General features: G+C 34.1%; 3 protein-coding genes across 5 annotated transcripts; all 3 read left to right on the top strand.

Moving 5' to 3' along the window:
- The first annotated feature begins 4656 nt into the window (after window positions 1-4656).
- LOC126707313 (auxin-responsive protein SAUR21-like) lies at window positions 4657-5217 on the top strand. The gene has a single exon (XM_050406903.1). It carries the CDS (start codon window positions 4776-4778, stop codon window positions 5076-5078), a length of 303 nt encoding a protein of 100 aa, XP_050262860.1. The 5' UTR covers window positions 4657-4775; the 3' UTR covers window positions 5079-5217.
- Window positions 5218-5871: 654 nt separating this feature from the next.
- Window positions 5872-8089, top strand: LOC126707312 (putative pentatricopeptide repeat-containing protein At1g68930). Its single transcript, XM_050406902.1, has one exon. The coding sequence runs from the start codon at window positions 5926-5928 to the stop codon at window positions 7351-7353; it is 1428 nt and encodes a 475-aa protein (XP_050262859.1). The 5' UTR covers window positions 5872-5925; the 3' UTR covers window positions 7354-8089.
- A 2392-nt stretch (window positions 8090-10481) lies between these two features.
- On the top strand, window positions 10482-16271 carry LOC126706190 (transcription initiation factor TFIID subunit 14b). Of its 3 annotated transcripts, none has more exons than XM_050405510.1 (6): window positions 10482-10739; window positions 11111-11199; window positions 11321-11542; window positions 12213-12400; window positions 12485-12655; window positions 15930-16271. In XM_050405510.1, the coding sequence occupies exons 1-5, from the start codon at window positions 10638-10640 to the stop codon at window positions 12634-12636; spliced, it is 753 nt and encodes a 250-aa protein (XP_050261467.1). In that variant the 5' UTR covers window positions 10482-10637; the 3' UTR covers window positions 12637-12655; window positions 15930-16271. The 3 variants fall into 3 exon arrangements, with proteins under 3 accessions (XP_050261467.1, XP_050261468.1, XP_050261466.1); XM_050405509.1 differs by having other exon boundaries at window positions 10487-10739; window positions 12485-12606; XM_050405511.1 differs by lacking the exon at window positions 11111-11199 and having other exon boundaries at window positions 10485-10739; window positions 11328-11542; window positions 12485-12606.
- Window positions 16272-19022: the final 2751 nt, after the last annotated feature.

The raw sequence follows: 19022 nt of genomic DNA, 5'->3' as shown, positions 1-19022 counted from the left end.
AACATGTCACTGTATACTTGGTTTTGTCTTTTTGGTTGGTAATTTAGAAGTTTAAAATAGTTGCAGATCCACGCAATGCGTGAGAAAAAATAATTATTTTGTAATTGTAATATAATGTATAATTTTTTTCTCTAAAATTTATTGAAGATAATTTGTTCTTTCCAAAAATTAAACAATTTCTATTCGATCCAATTAGGTCTACTTTGGCCCCATTCCATCCAATTTGGTCCACTTTGTCCACTCATTCAATTTTGATCCACTTTGGTCCATTTTGGATTCATTAGGCCTTAAATTGATTCTCTTGATAGGTTGCCTTCTCAGATTTAGCTTTAAAAAAATTATATAATTTTTGGGTTGAAAAATATGAAATTTTATTATATTTAGGCTAAACTCTTTAGTTTTGAGTTAAAAAATAAAAAATAAAAAATATATATATTAAAAATTAGAAATATGAGCCCTAAAAATGTGATAAAAATTATATATATTCAAAAGCCCTATTCGGTCCATTATGCCCTCTTCGGTCCACTTCAATTTTATTAGGTCCTTTTCAATCCACATTGGTCCTATTCTGTCCAATTCAATCATATTCAGTCCACATTGGTCCAATTCGGTCCACATTGATCCTATTCGTTTCATTCTGTCAATTTTGGTCCACTTCCATCCTATTTGGGCCATTCAGTCCTCTTAGTCTTATTCGGTCCATTCTGTCCACTTTGGTTCTATTCGGTTCACATTGGTCCTATTCAGTCCATTACGTCTACTTTGGACCTAATCTGTCCATTCATTCTTATTCAGTCCCCTTAAATCCTATTCAGTGTAAATTGGTCCACTATGTTCTATTCAGTCTACTTAGGTCTTATTCAGTCCAATTCGGTCCACCTTATTCCCATTCAGTCCTATTTAGTCCATTCAGTCCTATTTTGTCCATTCAGTCCAATTTGTTTATTTGGTCCATTTGTGTCCACTTCGGTCCAATTCGGTCAATTTTGGTCAACTTTGGTCCATTTTTGTGGACTTACCTATAGGGAAAATGCATGTTTAGGTTGAGAGCACTTATTTTAAATCTAAATTTATTAAAAATTATATGGATCTCAAACTCGTAATATCTAAAATCTTAAGAATAGTATTTACTAGTCGGAAACTCGTGCAACGCACGAGAACTTACCTATTTATAATAGACTAAAATAATTTTATAAAATTTTAAATTGATTATGAAACTATACTATGGCGTGAATTGCTCCTATCTTTTTGAGTTAAAATTTGATGAATAAGCCAAATTTAGATATTGAAAAAAAATAACTAAAAAGTTCTGATGTTAAAACGTTCGAAAGGGGAAAAAAATCAGAAAATTTACTGGCACTGCCTAGAAATTATTGAAACAAAACAAAATATATATGACTACCAAATAGAGAAATATAAAAGAAAGATAGGTTACCTTCAAGAGAATAATCCATAGTTATAATAGTTGAAATTTGCTAAACTGTTTTAAATATTGCAAAAAATTGAACCCAAAAATTTAGATGGTCAAACTTTCAAAAGACAATAAAATTAAAAATCAAAACATTCAGAACCTACAAATTATAAAATAAAAAAATATAAAAAAAAAAGTCATTATTGCGAGACAATTTCAGTAAGGATGGAAAGCTTTTCTAAGTTTTTTTTATCCAATTCTTCCTAATTGATGAAAAATTTGGTTCAAACATTGTCGAACACTTTGAAGGTGCAAATAATATAGGCTTCTAACATAATCTTTAATTAATAAACAAAGAAACATGACACCATAAGAGAAAACATAAGATAACATATAGTGCATATACCTTACTCCATAACTGTGAGAAAATATCCACACAAAAAGAATTGAAAACTTGTACATACGTCTCCATAAGGTAAAGCTTAAGGTTATATAATCTAAAATAATATAGAATATAACATCTTTGAACCACACAAAAAGTTAGCAAACTTACTACAATACTTGCAGTTATACTATATTTTGTAAAGTACTACTCCATACAAAACAAAAGCAAAAAAAAAAAAAAAAAAAAACTAATTCACAAAAAAGAGAAAAAGCAATAGCAAGCGTACCAAAGAAATTGAAGTTTAGGGTTTTCTCTCTTAGTGGAGACGGACAGAGAAGATTGCTTTAGGGTTTTCAAAGATTTTGTCTACTCCTGTTAGGACTCTCTCACTATTTAGTTTTAAAAATTAATTTTTTTTTAAATTAAAATGATGATGTGGAAAATTGTGGGAGTTTCAAAGGTTTCGGTTATATATATATATATATATATATATATATATATATATATATATATATATATATAAGAGAAAGCAATAGCAAGCGTACCAAAGAAATTGAAACTTAGGGTTTTCTCTCATAGTGGAGACGGACAGAGGAGATTGCTTTAGGGTTTTCAAAGATTTTTTCTATTATATATATATATATATATATATATATATATATAAATATAAAAGAGACTTCTGTTAGGACTCTCTCACTATTTAGTTTTAAAAATTAAATTTTTTTTAAATTAAAATGATGATGTGGAAAATTATGGGAGTTTCAAAGGTTTCGGTTTTATATATATATATAGATTATTGCTACACTTTTGTTAAACCACATTAACGTAGCATTTCAGACCACTTCTATCCGGTTAAATTTAAATGAAAGTCTTTATAAACATGAATGCTATGAATATACAAATCTAATCTTTAAGACAGTTACTCTTTTTTTTTTAAAGTCGTTACTTCTAAATGAATTGTATGAAGTTAATTATACTTTCAAGCAGAATATATATATATATATATATATATATATATATATATATATATATATTAAATAAATTTGTACAGAATATGATAATCAAAACTTATAACAAACTTATACTGAATATGTTTAATTTATTCTCTAAATTTTATTGTACATAATTTATTCTCCCTAAAAATTAAACAATTTCAAAAAGTAATTTCCACCACTCTATTTTTACAAATATATAATTTAATCATTTTTTACGTTTTTATTGATATTATTCTTTTTTGAAATGATCCACATTTTTTTTGTAACAATTGTTATTATGCATTATATTTTTTTTCAAAATTATTATTCAAATTCTCATTCTCTTAAGGAGATTATTATAATAACTAAAACTTATCATATAATTACAATTGATAGTACTCTTAACCCAAACTTGTATTTTCTCATTCTTAAGTAGGTACACCAAATTGGACAAAAGTGATTAGAAATAAACCAAATGGACCGAATATACCAAAGTGGACTAAATGGACCGAATCGACCAAATTGGACAGAATGGACCGAAGTGGACTGAAAAGGACCTAATAAGACCAAATAGACCGAATCTCACTGAATTGATCAAAGTAGACCGTATGGACCTAATTGAACTGAAGTGAACCAAAGTAGACCAAATTAGACCGAAATCACCAAGTGGACTGAAGTAGATCGAAGTGGACCAAAATGGACCGAATGCCGATCTGTAATTAGCATAGTCAAGATTGTGCTTTGATATAAACTCAAATTTTTACTTCCAAAATAATCAAGTATTAACTCAAACAAAAATCAAATCGAAACTATAAGAGAGAGAGATACTACTTGTAATGGGGAACTAAAAAATACAACACCAAAACATATGGACCCAAAATAAAGTTTTAAAAATCACAATGATTCATCAATATAAAGTAGAATCGCATGAAAGAATAAAAAATAAAGAGAGAGAGAATAACCACTTTTTCAAGAGAGAATAATAAGAAAATTGTAGAAAATAATGTAAGAAAAAAAAAGTAAAAATAAAAAATATAGTAATAAACACTAAATTACCTAGGTCATGTTATGTGATGTGATAAAATAATATTATATTCTTATATACTATATTTATAATGTAATAGGATAACATCTATGAAATCAAAGAGAAGAAAAATTATAACAACTTAAAAACACAACTTAATCACATTAACCCAAAGTAGAGTTCCAAATAATACAACATTTTATCAACGTAGTAGATGTTGAGGCTACATTTAAAGAAGTTGAGGCATGTGTAAATTAAGGAGGTGATAGAGAGTATGATTTTGGATAGGATAGAATTATGGAGATTAATATATGTGAATGACTCCTATTAGTTTGTGGTTTTGTGACTAAGGTTTTGTTGCCCATTCATATATCATGCAGGTTGAGAATCAAACTCTACAAAATTGGTTCCAAGAGAATATTCCAAAGCAGTTAAGTTTTCATTCGATAAAAAGAAGTAAAATCTTACAAGTGTAGGTAGTTATTTATCCAAAGCGAATGTCATTGGAGACGCTAATCTGTTGCCTATTCTTGTTAAGAAATATTAGGCATATATGTCTCAACCTGTCCTCTAATATAAGAGGGTCACCCATTATTTTGAGTATTCTCCAATCCACATATCTTTGTTGCCAACTGGGTCCCTTGTAGGTTGTTCTCCAGAAAAATTTGGACAAAGTGTGTGCCAACAAATATGAAGTCTCAATCACTACCAAGCTGTTGATAATTAGTTGGAAGACAAGTCCATGTGATCTTTCAAATGCTTATGTCTCACCAAGTCTACCCAAATGATTCTACACCACTCAATCCAGATTTCAGAGATTTTCACATGCACCATGCTTATAATATATATACACACACACAAACATATCATTCCACATCCAAAACAAGTCCTCATATCCTCTAGTGTCATATCCTCACTTTTCCTCCTCCCATCTCATTGTGATCTTCACCATTTTTCAGGCAATAATAGAGACAGATAGCAATGGCTATTCGTTTTCCTGGTATCATACATGCTAAGCACATTCTCCGAAGAACAAACTCATTTTCAAAGCAAGCAGCTTCAACATCTTCTGATGTTCCAAAAGGCTACCTTGCAGTATATGTTGGAGAGAGTGAAAAGAAGCGATTTGTGATTCCTATTTCATACTTGAACCAGCCCACATTTCAACAACTGCTAAAAAAGGCCGAGGAAGAATTTGGATTTGATCATCCAATGGGTGGTCTCACAATTCCTTGCAGTGAAGACATGTTCATTGATCTCACTTCTCGCTTAGATGAATTGTAACATGCAGCATTAAAATAGATGAGCAGTGACAATTTTGTAAATTTTTATGTAAATTTTTTAATTCCTTTTGGCAGAAGAAGAGTTGGGCATTGTATACCCGTTAAAAATATTACAATTAGAAATATTGCATTTTCTCTCACATTTTTCTGTCGAAGTGTTGAATGCAAAACATTATTGAGTTAAAATTGTCCCTCTTTAGATTCTACAACAATTATTTGTTGGCTATGTGGAGTCTAGTTTGTCTTTGATCCGAATTATGACCGGACCTAATATAAAATTACTACAGTTTTTAATGAGAGATTTTTATAAGGCTTACTTCATGAAGTGGAAGCTTGGGAGAATATTTTTGACCCGTTTTTAGCCCATTGTGAATCCTCTATGTGGGATATAAATACCATCATTTCATATTAGAGTTTGATTCGTGTTGTTTTGAGAGAGAGATATAATACTGTTGCATTTTGTTTGTATTTTTCTCTGGAAAAAAAATGAAATCACTTCAACTATATGGACAAAAGCAAATTGACAAACCACATAATTTCTTTTGTCAAATCTGGGAATTCGGTATATTCCCAACTATCCCCCTCTCCCCCCCCCCCCCCCCCCCCCCCCAAAAAAAATTTGTTTCATGTAACAAGGGCATGTATAAAATATATATATACTTACTGTTTGGTCCAGTTTGGTCATTTTGGTTCATGTCGGTCTAGTTCGGTCCAGTCTGGTCTTTTCGGTCTATTTGTTTTTATAACGGTAATAACTGAAATAACCAAAGTTACCAAGCTGCCCCTGTGAGTCTGTAAATAACATATATTTTACATCGAACACCTAGACTTCAAAGCTTATAATTTCTATGTCCAACCAATGCCACTTCCAAAATGCACAAATCGTAGATTCTATCACTGGATTCTTAAACCATTGTTCTCAAAGTAGGAATCTTAGGGACATTAAGAAGCTCCATGCTCATCTACTTAGAACAGGCTTGCTCTTTATTTCCCTTAATTTTCATACTGAACTCATCCATTCGTACACCACATGCCTTCACAGAAACAACCCTCAAACCCTGACCAACTTCTTCAAATGCATGAATCCCAAGAACCCAATTCCCTTTAATGTTATATTATCCGGCTTTAGCCGAAATGGGTTGGCATTTAATGCACTAAAAACCTTTTCTTTCATGCACATCTATGGTGTGCCTATAGATACATATACTTTGTGTAGCTCTTTAACAGCTTCCTCTTCTATCAGAAATGTTAAATTTGGTCAGCAGGTACATGCCCTTGTGGCTAAATCCGGTTGGTCATCCAGTGTTTTTGTGGGAAGTGCTCTGGTTGATTTGTATTCAAAGTCGTTGATTATTGATGATGCAGAAGGGGTGTTTGATGAAATTCCTGAGAAAAACAGTGTGTGCGCTAATGCACTGTTGTCAGGTTATGGTGAGGCCAAGATGTGGCTTGAGGGACTTAAACTGGTTCGTAAGATGCCCATGTTGAATTTGGATTATGATCACTTCACATTGTCAGCAATATTGCGGGCATGCGCTGGACTATCTGCAATTGAATTCGGGATGCAGGTGCACGCCTATTTGATTCGTAGAATATATGATGTGGGAAAGGATGTGTTTCTTCAGAGTTCATTGATTGAAATGTACGGAAAGTGTGGCCTAGTAGGGAAGGCTTGGCAAGTCTTTAATTTGGCAGGAATTGGGAAAGGAAAAGAGCGTCAAAGGGATGTCGTTTTATGGACTTCAATGCTTGGTGTATATGGTAGAAATGGACACAATGAAGAAGTTGTTAGATTATACCAAGAGATGTTAAAGGAAGGGATTAAACCAGATGAGGTGGCATTTGTGACAGTCCTATCTGCTTGTGATCACACTGGCCAAGTGAACCTTGGAGTTGAGTTATTCAAATCCATGACTCATGACTTCGGGTTGGACCCTGGCCCTGAGCATTACAGTTGTCTGATTGACTTGCTTTGTAGGGCTGGTCAGTTGGATAGGGCATTGAGGCTGGTGAATGAGATGGTCCATAAAGGACATGGAAGTTGCAGCGTTTCCATGTGGGGGGCTTTGCTTAGCGCCTGCAAGGATTGCGGAAATATAGAGTTGGGCAAGTTGGCTGCTCAAAGGGCAATTGACTTGGATCCTCAGAATGTGGGGATTTATATTATGTTATCAAATTTATATGCCAAGTTGGGTATGTGGGATGAGATTGAGCAGTTGAGGGAACTGATGAAAGAGAGAGGGTTAAAGAAAGATGTTGGATGTAGTTGGATTTAGGTCACATGATTCTGAAAGAGAAACATATGGAGCATTTGAGGTTTCCTTGTGAAGAGATACCATGATACTGCCTTTAAACTCAAATTGTGATGTTGCAAGTAGTCAAATGGTAGCATCTAAAGTCGAAACAAGAAGTGAAAAGAAGGGAATAGGTCTGAAATTGACAAGTTCTTGGAGAATTATTGCATTAATCAAAACAAAAGTGAAGCTAGGACCTTACTTTACACCTTTTTTGTTCTCATAGTTGATCATAATCTTTAAAAAAATCATCCTTTGAACTTCATTTAGTGCTTCCGGCCAAAATATCAAAATAGAACTTCAATCAGTTGGTGTCTTCTGTAGGCTGATTGTGCTGAATGCAACTGCATATGCTCTTAATTTGGTGCAGATTGGCATCTAAGATATAAGCAATACAGGCAGTAGGCATGTACTTTGGGATGCTCTCAACCAAACAATCCTGTGCACAAGACTCATACCAGTAACTTCGTGAGCAGGTTAGCACTTTTCAACCTAACAAACAAATGCATCATCAATCAAGTTTCATCAGGGATTTTATCTCTCTGTAAGAAATGGTTGGTTGATTCACGATATATAATGGGACTTTGCATTTGTGCTCACATAATTAGTTGTGTATATAGACATATACACACTTCTCCTTCATTGTTCTTGTACTTGGATGAAAGGGACCTCCACCTCAGTTTTGTGAATTGAAGTAATAAAATGACTCATTTGATCTTGTCTAGCATTTAATTGGGAATTCTGAACCACCATTCAATTTGTGGCTGTGAAAATAATGGGTGGGTGCTGCTTTAATTTCTCTCAGCTTTCAATGATCAACTTTCTTGTAAAGGATCTGCCCTTGAGCAAAAGAAAAAAAGTCTTGTAAAGAATCCCTAAAGTTGCCGATCATGGGCTGATTCATCAAAATATATGGACCCATGAATGAATGATTCAAACTTTTGAGTCAGCCTCTTGCATAAGAACCCAACCACACAAGCATCTTGAGTTCTCTTCTTTGTCGTCATCATCATGTTTTGAGCAGAGTAACTTTCACATCTAACATATTCAGGAGCTTGCAATGATGGTTCACATAATTGCACCCAACTGAACAAACTAACATTGCTGCTAAGTATTTAATCTCAAATATACTCATCAAAAGAAAGAAATCGCAATAATTAACTTTAATTTTTTTTTTTTTTTTTTTTTTGGTTAAAGGTCTCATATCGACAAGACAACAACACTTGTCATGCCATTCATTTTTCCCCCCCTAAATAGTTATAAGGGATTAGTAGATACAGCTCATAAGTGTAAGCCTTAAACTCCCTTCAAAATGAATACTCTAGTCTCACTTATCCGTTGCTAAACCCAAAGTTGGGACTGTAAATCATTCCAGCCAAGCTGAGTATTAAAAGTTCAAGCTTATTCATTTAATTTTGTTTCAAACATGAATCGAGCTAGAGCTTATTTCAAAATAAGATTACATATTCAAATTTGGTTCATTTTCTTGATATACAAACTCAAGCCTATTCAAAAACTACTTAATTAACTTACTCTTTTTCCATATATAGTCAAACCATGACTAAAATGTTTTATCGATTCACAAATCTATGAACATCACCACGAATGGATTGTTTATGTTATCAATAAACTACAAATAATAATTGGATATGATATCATATGAACATATTTACAAACTTGTATAATCCAATCTCAAGTCTATATACATATATATTTTGACAAGTATACATTATAATTAGATTAAGCCTCATCTTCACAAATTTTTTCATGAACACATTATTACGTTTGAGTTTGGCTCGTTTAGTAGTTAAATCCAAATAAAACAAACAAATATGAACAAGCTTTTCCCCGAACCAAACTCAAGTGCTTCATAAACAATTTGGTTAATTAATAGCCCTAAGCATGAAGTGTCATGAAAAACAATAATTATCTTATGCACAACATATGCTACATCTTTCTCAGAGCATCTAGACGACGACAACAACAACAATAAGCCTTATTCCCAAAATTTTATGGTCAAATATATATTCTCAACAAATAAGTTAAGAGTGGACTACATGTATTTTTTTTATTTTTTTTCCTTTGTTTTATTATATTTTAATTCATATTTTCTATAACTTTCTTCATTGCAAGTCTTTTTTTAAAATTACTTTTACTAACGTTATTTTACGTCTTTCTATAGCTTTTTTTTTTTTTTTGAACAACTCACACTTTCTAACCAATGCATTAATTACTCTCATAGCACGTAGGCAAAGAAAAAAACTAATAGAGAATTTACAAGTCTAGCCTTGGCTTTTGGTTTAGGTTGGTGTTTGGTTTGACAAAAATTGATTTTTGGAAAAGATTTTCCACATCTACAGGTGTTTAGGGCTACTAAAAATGTTGATCAACCAAAAATTATTTTCCAATTCACCGTAAAATAATAGCACTTATAGCGGAAATTGGTTTACACCTTCATATTTTGTAAACTATTTCCCACCTCTCTCAAAACTCATTAACTGAACCTTAACCCCCACTGTTAGCCACCTAACCACCACCCCCCACAAATGTCCCCAGTCTTCAGTCGCCAACTACCACCACCACCACCAGTCGGCTCTAGTCACCACCTCCTCCAGTTGTTGGAGGCCGCTAGTTGCCTCTTGTCTCTACCATCATTGGTCACTGGTAGTCGCGAGTCTCTACCACCATCAATCACTAATTGCCACCGATCTTCGTCATCACTAATTTTTTATATTATTTTTTGAAATGCAATCAAACACCGGAAATATTTTCTTTTCTGAAATGTATTTTCACCTGAATTATTTTACAATTGAAAAATATTTTCCATTGAACCACAGCTTAGACATGGCTTTTGGTTTAGAAAAGTTGTGTGAAAAACCAAAATCTTCCCAAGGATAATGGCATCATTGCAAAACCACCCACAAATCTAGATTTTAAAGTCATACTCATACCCGTCATTTTAACGGTAAAAGAAAAGGCTAGTGTTTGAGTATGGTGGGCTCACCTATATAAACCATTCATGAGCCCTCCACCACAGTAAAAAAGGGTGTTTTAGTCATTTGGTCAAGTAAAATTTTTCTGACTTAGTGATGTGTCATAGTTTTATTGGTTTCACATAATACATCTGTGAAGCCTTATCATAGGCTACCCTTCCAGAGACCCCTAGTGGTTTGGAGACCGTACTCTGTAACCTCGCATAGAAAAACCCTAATTTCTTGGATTCAAACTCCGATTCCTAAGAAGAAGGAGGAAATTTGTTGTAGGAAATGAATAACAGTTCCTCTTCCAAAAAACACAGTCCAGATCAGCCAGAGACAAGTGGACCCACATTCAAATCACAGCGAACCAAAATGGACACTGAAAAGAAGGTAATGGTTTCTCTGTGTTTCGATTCAAATTTTGATGACTACCCATTTCCTAAATCACCAAAATATTGATACCCAGATGCTCAAAATTTGTTTTTGATAACAAAAATCTTTTTTTTATTTTTATTTTTTTTATAGTTTGCTTTAGTTATTGTAAGTTTTAGTGTTTTCTATTGTATTTGTTTTTCATGAGCTTAGTGTTAAAATCAAATTTGAACGTGCACCCGTTGTCTTAATTAGCATGAAAATGTTTACCACAAGTTCAAAAACAAATTTTGAATTTTACACAGTGATACTCTGTTTTGAACTTTCATTATCTATGTATAGAATGGTTGTTTATTTATTTATTTTTTATTTTTATTTTTTGGGTGTAGATTTTGAATAAAAAACTCAAGGATGTTGAAATAAGCTGTCCCATTGTGTATGGTAGCATGGCATTCTGGCTAGGGAAGAAGGCAAGCGAGTAAGTATAGTTTAGGTGTTTCACTGTTTTGTTTATAGCTTTATAGCTTCTGGAATAGCCTGTTTTACATATTGAATACAATGCTTGTTCTTTACATTCTCTAACTTGTGAATGTAATAAGGTACCAGTCACATAAGTGGACTGTGTATGTTCGCGGGGCGATGAATGAGGATCTGGGAGTGGTGGTAAAGCGCGTTGTTTTTCAGCTGCATTCCAGTTTCAATAGCCCTACAAGGGTACTGGAGTCGCCTCCGTTTGAGGTATCGGAAGCTGGATGGGGTGAATTTGAAATCGCCATCACGCTTTATTTCCATAGTGATGTTTGTGATAAGCCTGTAAACTTGTAAGTTGCTTTGCTTTGTATCTGGTTCTGATTTCTATGGTATTTGCTCAACCAAACTGTAATTTAATACTACATGTATTTAGGAGTATACAGTAAAGATCCAAATCGTGATCAATAAGAACAATACTACTAAATCAAACAACAATTCTAAATTAAGATTGAAACAGCTACTACTTGGTTTTGATTTCCACAATACTATCATGGTCATCAACCTGCCTAAGCTGTTACCAGCGTCCTCTGGGAACAAATCCTGCAGCATTAGCGCCTTATTGGCATAGATAGTGGAGTTAAAATCACCTTCTGAGTGGGTCAGTGTTGGATTGGTTTTAACAAGAAAAAATTTTCAATTACAATAGTTTTAACAGTGTAATTTAAATATATTTTGTTCACAAAACATTTTATATGGTCATCTCCAAAGATTTTTATTGGAACCAAATGACTGAAAAGACTGAAGTAGGTGGGCTGACTTTTAACATGTATCATGTGCTAAAGTATGAAATCTTTTCCTGATCTTTTGTGTTTAAATGAGAAGATCCTATCAAATAATTGTCCTGACCCTTTTGTGTTTAGATAAAATATAGGATGCAGTCAATAATGATAGCCCAATATGTAAAAAGATAATATAAACTCTTAGCTTACAGTATGTTGTTGAAGTTTAATATATTCACAGATATCATCATTTGAAGTTGTACCCCGAGGATGAATCTGGTCCCATGTCTACCAAGAAGCCTGTTGTTTTGGAAACTTATGATGAGATTGTGTTCCCTGAGCCTTCAGAAGGTTTTTTAGCTCGTGTGCAGAATCATCCAGCTGTAACCCTGCCCAGATTACCAATTGGATTTACTTTGCCTCCTCCTGGTTTGTGCTTTCCTAACCAGCTCTGTAGTCTTTTGCTATTGGCCATGCTTTCAATGGATAAACGTGCCTTTTAATGTCATTTAGTACCAGTTGAGGATGCAAGTAGAAGGAAGAGAGGTGACACTAAAGATCACCCCCTAAGTCAGTGGTTCATGAATTTCTCAGAAGCAGATGAACTTTTACAACTTGCAGCAGCTCGTCAACAGGTCAGCATGAGTGCTTCCTTGAAATCATGAATGTTGTCTGTCATGTCATGTAAGCATTCTTGTTGAACACGATTATCATCCAAGCCATAAACAATGTAAATGTGTCTTTAGCTCTCTTGGTACAGAATCTGAGCCCCTATGCATTTCATGTTGCAGTGTTCATAGTCATACCATCCTTTCTGCGCATTTATTTTTCTGTTGAGAGACTTCATCTTGAAAGAGCTCTTTGCTCTTATTCTTTCTGCCATTTAGAAAGAACCTGGGTTACATATTTGGAGGACTATGTTTTAAAATCTAAAGTGGATCTTTTTCTCTTATTGTGTATATGAGTTGTTGCATGCCTTCTTTGAAATAATGCTTGTTTTCTAGTTGCATTTTTCAAGTGAGTTCTTAGGTAATTGTGAGACATTTTTGTTGTTTGTGGTGGAAAAATGAGTCTCTATTTAGATCTGGATTAATCAAATTTTACAGTTTCTTATCTATGGCTCTATTTTTTCTTTAAAATGTAAAAAATGATTTGGCTATATTTTCTTGTCACAACATCTTGTATATGGGATTTGGTATGCTTGATAAATCATAATATTACTCAATAGTTAGCATCATGTCATTCAATCAAATGAAACTCATACGGCATAAGCTTTGACTTTGCAATGATAATTAAGAAAAATGCATCATGGTGCATGCTTGTAGTGAAGAAGACTGCTAAGGAAACAGGATGGGGTTGGGGGTGGGGGGGGGGGGGGGGGGGGGGGGGGAATAAAAACATAGCTTGGTGGAAACTGATAGGGGGGGAAAAAACTAAACAAAAGACGTAGCTTGCTTTGGGTAATATGGTTGTTGAAACATAGGAGTAATATCGTTCCTCTTTGTTTGATGTGGTGTATTTGGAAGGAGAGGAATAGTAGATGCTTTGAAGACTTTGAGCGTGCTATGCCTGACCTCAAGCTTCTTTTCATCCGAACCTTACTTGAATGGTTCTCTGTGTGGAGAAACCATCCTTTTTCTATTTTGGATTTACTTGACTTTTGTAATTTTCATTCTTGACTTGCTCCCCCATGTATACTCCCTGTGTGCTTGGGTGTATCTTTTTTATTATCAATGAATTCTTATTACTTATCAAAAAAAAACATAGGAGTATGATAACTGTGCATTATTAGGTGGACTCCTACAATTCTGAGTTACAGGACTGCTAAGTTTGGTGCAGTCTTAATGGTTAGCATTGGATTGATGATGACATTGATGCATGGATTGTTAAAAATGAAAATAAAACGGCTTCCGTTCAAAGGGGAGGCGAGTTGGATTGTATCTAGATATGACGTGGTAGAAGCTTTACTCATGAAGGAAGGAGAGATTTGTTGGAATATTCACATGTGATTGTTTAAGTTATCAAGTCCCACATCAGTTTATAGTGACAAGACCGAGTAGTTTTTTTTGATAAGTAATAAGATATATTGATAAAAAAGGAACACCCTAGTGCACCGGAAGTGAACAAGGGAAAGGAAATCAAATACAAAAAATGCAAGAGTCTAGGAAAACAATAAAAGAAGGGAAAGATTTATTTTGCAAAGCAAACAACCAATCCCTTAAAGTTCTAAAAAAGAGAAGCTTGAGGTCTGGAATAGATCTCTCAGAATCTTCAAAACATCTACTATTCCTCTCCCTCCAAAGGCACCACAATAAGCAGTGAGGAATGATAGACCAAATAAAACCATTTCGATGACGACCAAAGCTGCCTTGCCAACACCGAAGCAGCCCCAAAACAGTGTGCGGCATAACCCAAGAAACTCCAAAAAGACCCAAAACTATAGACCATAGATCCGTAGCAAAAGGGCAATGAAGGAATAGATGGTCAACCGATTCACCATTTCTCTTACACATGTAGCACCAATCCAAAATCCACACCTTCCTTTTACGTAAATTATCAATCGTCAACCTTTTCCCTAAGGCAGCAGTCCAAACAAAGAAAGCTACTCTAGAGGGAATCTTCTGCTTCCAAATACTTTTCCAAGGAAACCCAAAGAAAGCGGAGCCAGCTAAAATTCTATAATAATCACTAACCAAGAAACCCTTAACTTTGCTAGGAATCCAACACATTTTATCCTCACCTAGCCCCCTTATAGGAGAACCATAAATGGTTTCCATGAAGTCAGACATAGCCTCTAGATCCCGAGCATGCACACCCCTAACGAATCTCACATCCCAAAAGAGGACACCATTGGTGGACATCATAAGCTCAGCCACACTAGCATCCTTATTCCTGCAAAATCTGAACAAATCTGGATATCTAACAGCAAGAGATGTCTCTCCACACCACCGGTCCTGCCAAAACTTCACTCTAGACCCATCACCAATATCATACAGAATATGGCGAGACAATATGGCGAGACAATATCGAGTAGTTAATATAATATTATTAGGCACAGTCCTATTGGCTTCAGCTTTTAGGATAATGTGGTATCCCAACAAGTGTTATCAAGCCTTCATAAAGAGACTTTCCAAACTCTCAGAGATCTATGATCCCATCACTGATGATGCATCTGCCATATGCATCGAACTGACCTCCTTGACATTGCTCTATATCAGAAAGTATAGAACTGGTCTAGCCAGAGATTATTTCTCTCTTCAGTTCAGTTTCTTTCATGGGCAGTTGCTCACACAGAGTTATTGACATATCATTTTGGACATCATTATTTACGATTCACATCATCTGTGTTTATTAGCATGTAATGAATTCCTGTATCTCAAATGGCCTTTAATTTTAAATAGGCAACATAGACCTGATTGACTGTTCTGGGGCATGACTAGGGTCAGGACTTGGCTGAATCCTCTCTTAAGATGTGATCATAGCAACAAATTGTTTAATCACTCTTAAGATTCCTGGTATATTCTTGAGTTTTCTATGAAGCCAACAAAATAATCATATATGATTCTACAATCCTCACATGCTCACATATCTTAAAAGTTTCACAACTCATTTGTTTATTTATTTTTTAATAATTCTAGGATAAAATGTTTTTCTTCTTTCTTCATGTGCATTTGTTTTTTCATCCTGAAATTCCTTATCTAATTATATGAAGTCAATTGCAATACTTAGTTGATTCACTGAGGAACTCCAAAATAAGCCAATTAAATTGGTTTTAAACTTTGTGTATTCCCGTTGCAAGAATTTGAACTTTGTGTATTCCCGTTGCATGAAAAGCGTGTTATATAATTTCAGTCAAGCTTGTTGCCTACGTATATTAATTTAGATAAACTGTTCAAATATTATTCTGGAACATGTACAACCCAAATATTTGACTGATTGATTCTGATTTACTATACAGGTGCAAGCTCATATTGCTAAACTCAAGCGACAAATAAATGTGATAGATGGGCCACATCAACAGTTGAAATCTATCTCTGACCAGTGAATGACAACATTATTCCTGCAGATTTTTTCAGATTCTACTTCAAATTGGTTTTGCAGCATATACATTCGTTGGCATTTGCAACAATGATATGTACCTTCTTAGTTCTCGGCCGTGGAGAATTCTTTGTCAGCTTTGTTTTCCCTCTCTTTTTTTTTATGGCCTTTTTATCTCATTGACTTTGTATCAATAAGGAAAGGAGGCAAAAAAAAAATTTATCATTAGATTAATACAAGTTATAAAATTAAATTTATTGCATCTTTGCTGTCATGTATCATTGGCCTTTTTAAAAATATCTATTTTCTTTTTTGAACTTGTTCTGAAATTTTGCTTAAAGTCAATTAAGAAAATGAAAACTTGCAAAAGCTAGCGTGGATCATTTAAGAATTATGCAGAATTCTTTTTTGATGAATACTATTCTTTAGATCTTTTGTTTCACTCCAATAGTATCATATATCATAAAAATAGATAAAACACAGTGACACTTAAAAAAAATTTAAGAAGGAAGAAGAAGAAGAAGAAGAAGAAGAAGATAAAGCATTATCTGAATTATGTTGCATCTCTTGTTCTACAAGAGATTACAGAACTTGTTAATGCATAAAATATGCACAAAATAGTCAAGTTTGATTATAGAAAAGATTCTCTTCAAGTGAACCAACCTACCCTCTATCTTGGGCTATAGCTTCACTGAAACAAGGATACATTTTGTTGTTCCAGAAGTTGTTGGGCTAAAGGTGGCTTGCAAGCAATTTAGCTGTTATTGTAGAGTCAAAAAGACTGATGTAATTAGTTAATCTTTTTGAATGTATGCTGTGCTTGTATTAATATATGAGTCATGATGTTATGATAGAGCAGGAGGTTAAAATGATGCAACTAGAACAATAGTGGGTTTATTTTTCATATGCATAAATGATATAATTTCCCTTTAAGCATGATTTGCATTATCTTGCGCTTTAAGAATTGTCTGTAAGATGGGGTTGCCAAGAGGAGAGGTTCAGAATGATGTAGCTAGTTAACCTTTTTGAATGAAACCTGTGCTTGTATTAGCCTATGATTCATGATGTTGTGATACAGCAGGAGGTTAGGATGATGCCATTAGAACAATATTGGGTTTATTTGTCATGTGCATAAATGATATAATTTCCTTCTAAGCATGATTTGCAAAGAATTGTCCGTAAGATGGGGCTGCCAAGTGGAGAGGCTCAGAAATTGCTGCATAAGATTCTTCATGATGTTGCTACCATCTCTTTTTTATAATTTGTGATGGATTAAATTGTGACCTTGATATAATTTCTACTAGTACTGCACTATTTTTCTGTATTGTATCCTCATAGTTTTCTCTTTATTTGCACCTTAACCTGCTTGGTTGAATTTTCTTTCCAAAGCTTCCTGGATTTTCACAGAACATGTGATCCTGCATCAAAGTTCCCTTTATGCAGTACATATCAATTAAGCTGAGGGCCCTCCTCAAGTACGTGTATTAGTCCTTCTGATGTTTATAAGCAGTTAACTGCAACGGGACCATCCAGACTAGCTTTTGGATGGGTCCTGCACATGCTGTCCTCGCCAGTACAATTACAATTCATTTTCACCTTATCTTGGTTTGGCACATACCAGGTTCGAGTCTTATCCTTAAATCTCAGAAATCCTCTTAAATTGAAGCAGGTCAAGTGAATAATTTTCTCTTCTCTATTATTGCATAAGGCTTTTAATACTTGTTCTAGTACAATGATTAATCGTTGTCAAATTGCCTTTAGCTATTTGTGATATACGTTAGACATCACCTCACATGCTATTTTCCATTCTAGTAGTCGATTCCCTTAAAGCCACAGGCATTACTAATTTTGCTTGTTTACATTTTAATGGCATCACTATGTTTGTATGATCATGTGGCTCTCTCCATGCTTAAGAATATTTGGATATAAGTAGAACCATCTTTTGCAGATATACTCCACTAATTTTATTTCTATAGATTTTTGAGTATCTAAAGCTCTCTATTGAACATGATGTACTCTGAAATCATCATTAAGTTCCATTATTCATATTATCACTCTTCATCCAAGCATTTCTTTACAAGCCACATGAATATGTACTATGTACTACACCCAGTTGATATCATCTGAACTAATCATATTTTTCTGTGATACCATAGATATCCATATGAAAATGTAGAGATAGATAATGTTTCTAGTAAGAACATTGCCAATGAGTTCTAAGTTCCAACTCAAATGCTATATCCTTTTGTTGTAAGAATTAAGAATAAGGGAGAGGATGAGATCGTGGGTTCAAGATCTACCATGCATATGCAATTACCATTAAAAAAAAAGACGTTGAGATAGATAAAGGCATCATGCCTTTTCATTTTTTTAATATCATGATCTCATAACTCACCACATTTTCAGTAGGAATCAGTGAAACTGAGGAAAAAAGATTTCACAAAACCTAGGGATTGATAAAAGATTCCAACTTCCAACCAGGCAGTTACAATTTAAGTTATAGCTGGGTAAATAAAGCTAACCGTTTCAAGTACTTGGAATGATCTCATCAGGACCTTTACTATGTTGTCTGTACTAGAGGTTTTGGGCCAAGAGTAACATGGCCTTCCATGTGCCAAGCCAATAAAAGCAGAGTCACCATCAACCCTAAAGAAAATCCCCTTTAGTCTATAAGCTCTTCAGTGTACCGCATATCAGTGAGAATGGTGGGCCTTTCTAGTCTCTCTCCTGTTTTTTATCTTCCATTCTCAGTCACAGAACATGGGAGAGCTCAGCTGATTCCAAAGCCGGAGACGTACCAATAATTATTTACCATACTTTACACGTTCTTCAATTCCAGTTTCACCATTGACAAGATTTACTAATTGTCACTTTCTAATTTCTACCACCCAGTTGAATAGAACTACAGTAAATAATACTATAAGTATCTTTGTTTTTCAGTTGATGAACTTTTGAAGACTTAGAAGGGACCTAGTTGTGGATTTGGATAAATGACTTAAAGGTTAAGATACTG

Source organism: Quercus robur, chromosome 11, assembly GCF_932294415.1.
Source record: "Quercus robur chromosome 11, dhQueRobu3.1, whole genome shotgun sequence".
Lineage (NCBI taxonomy): Eukaryota > Viridiplantae > Streptophyta > Magnoliopsida > Fagales > Fagaceae > Quercus > Quercus robur.
This window is presented reverse-complemented; position numbering and strand designations above follow the sequence as displayed.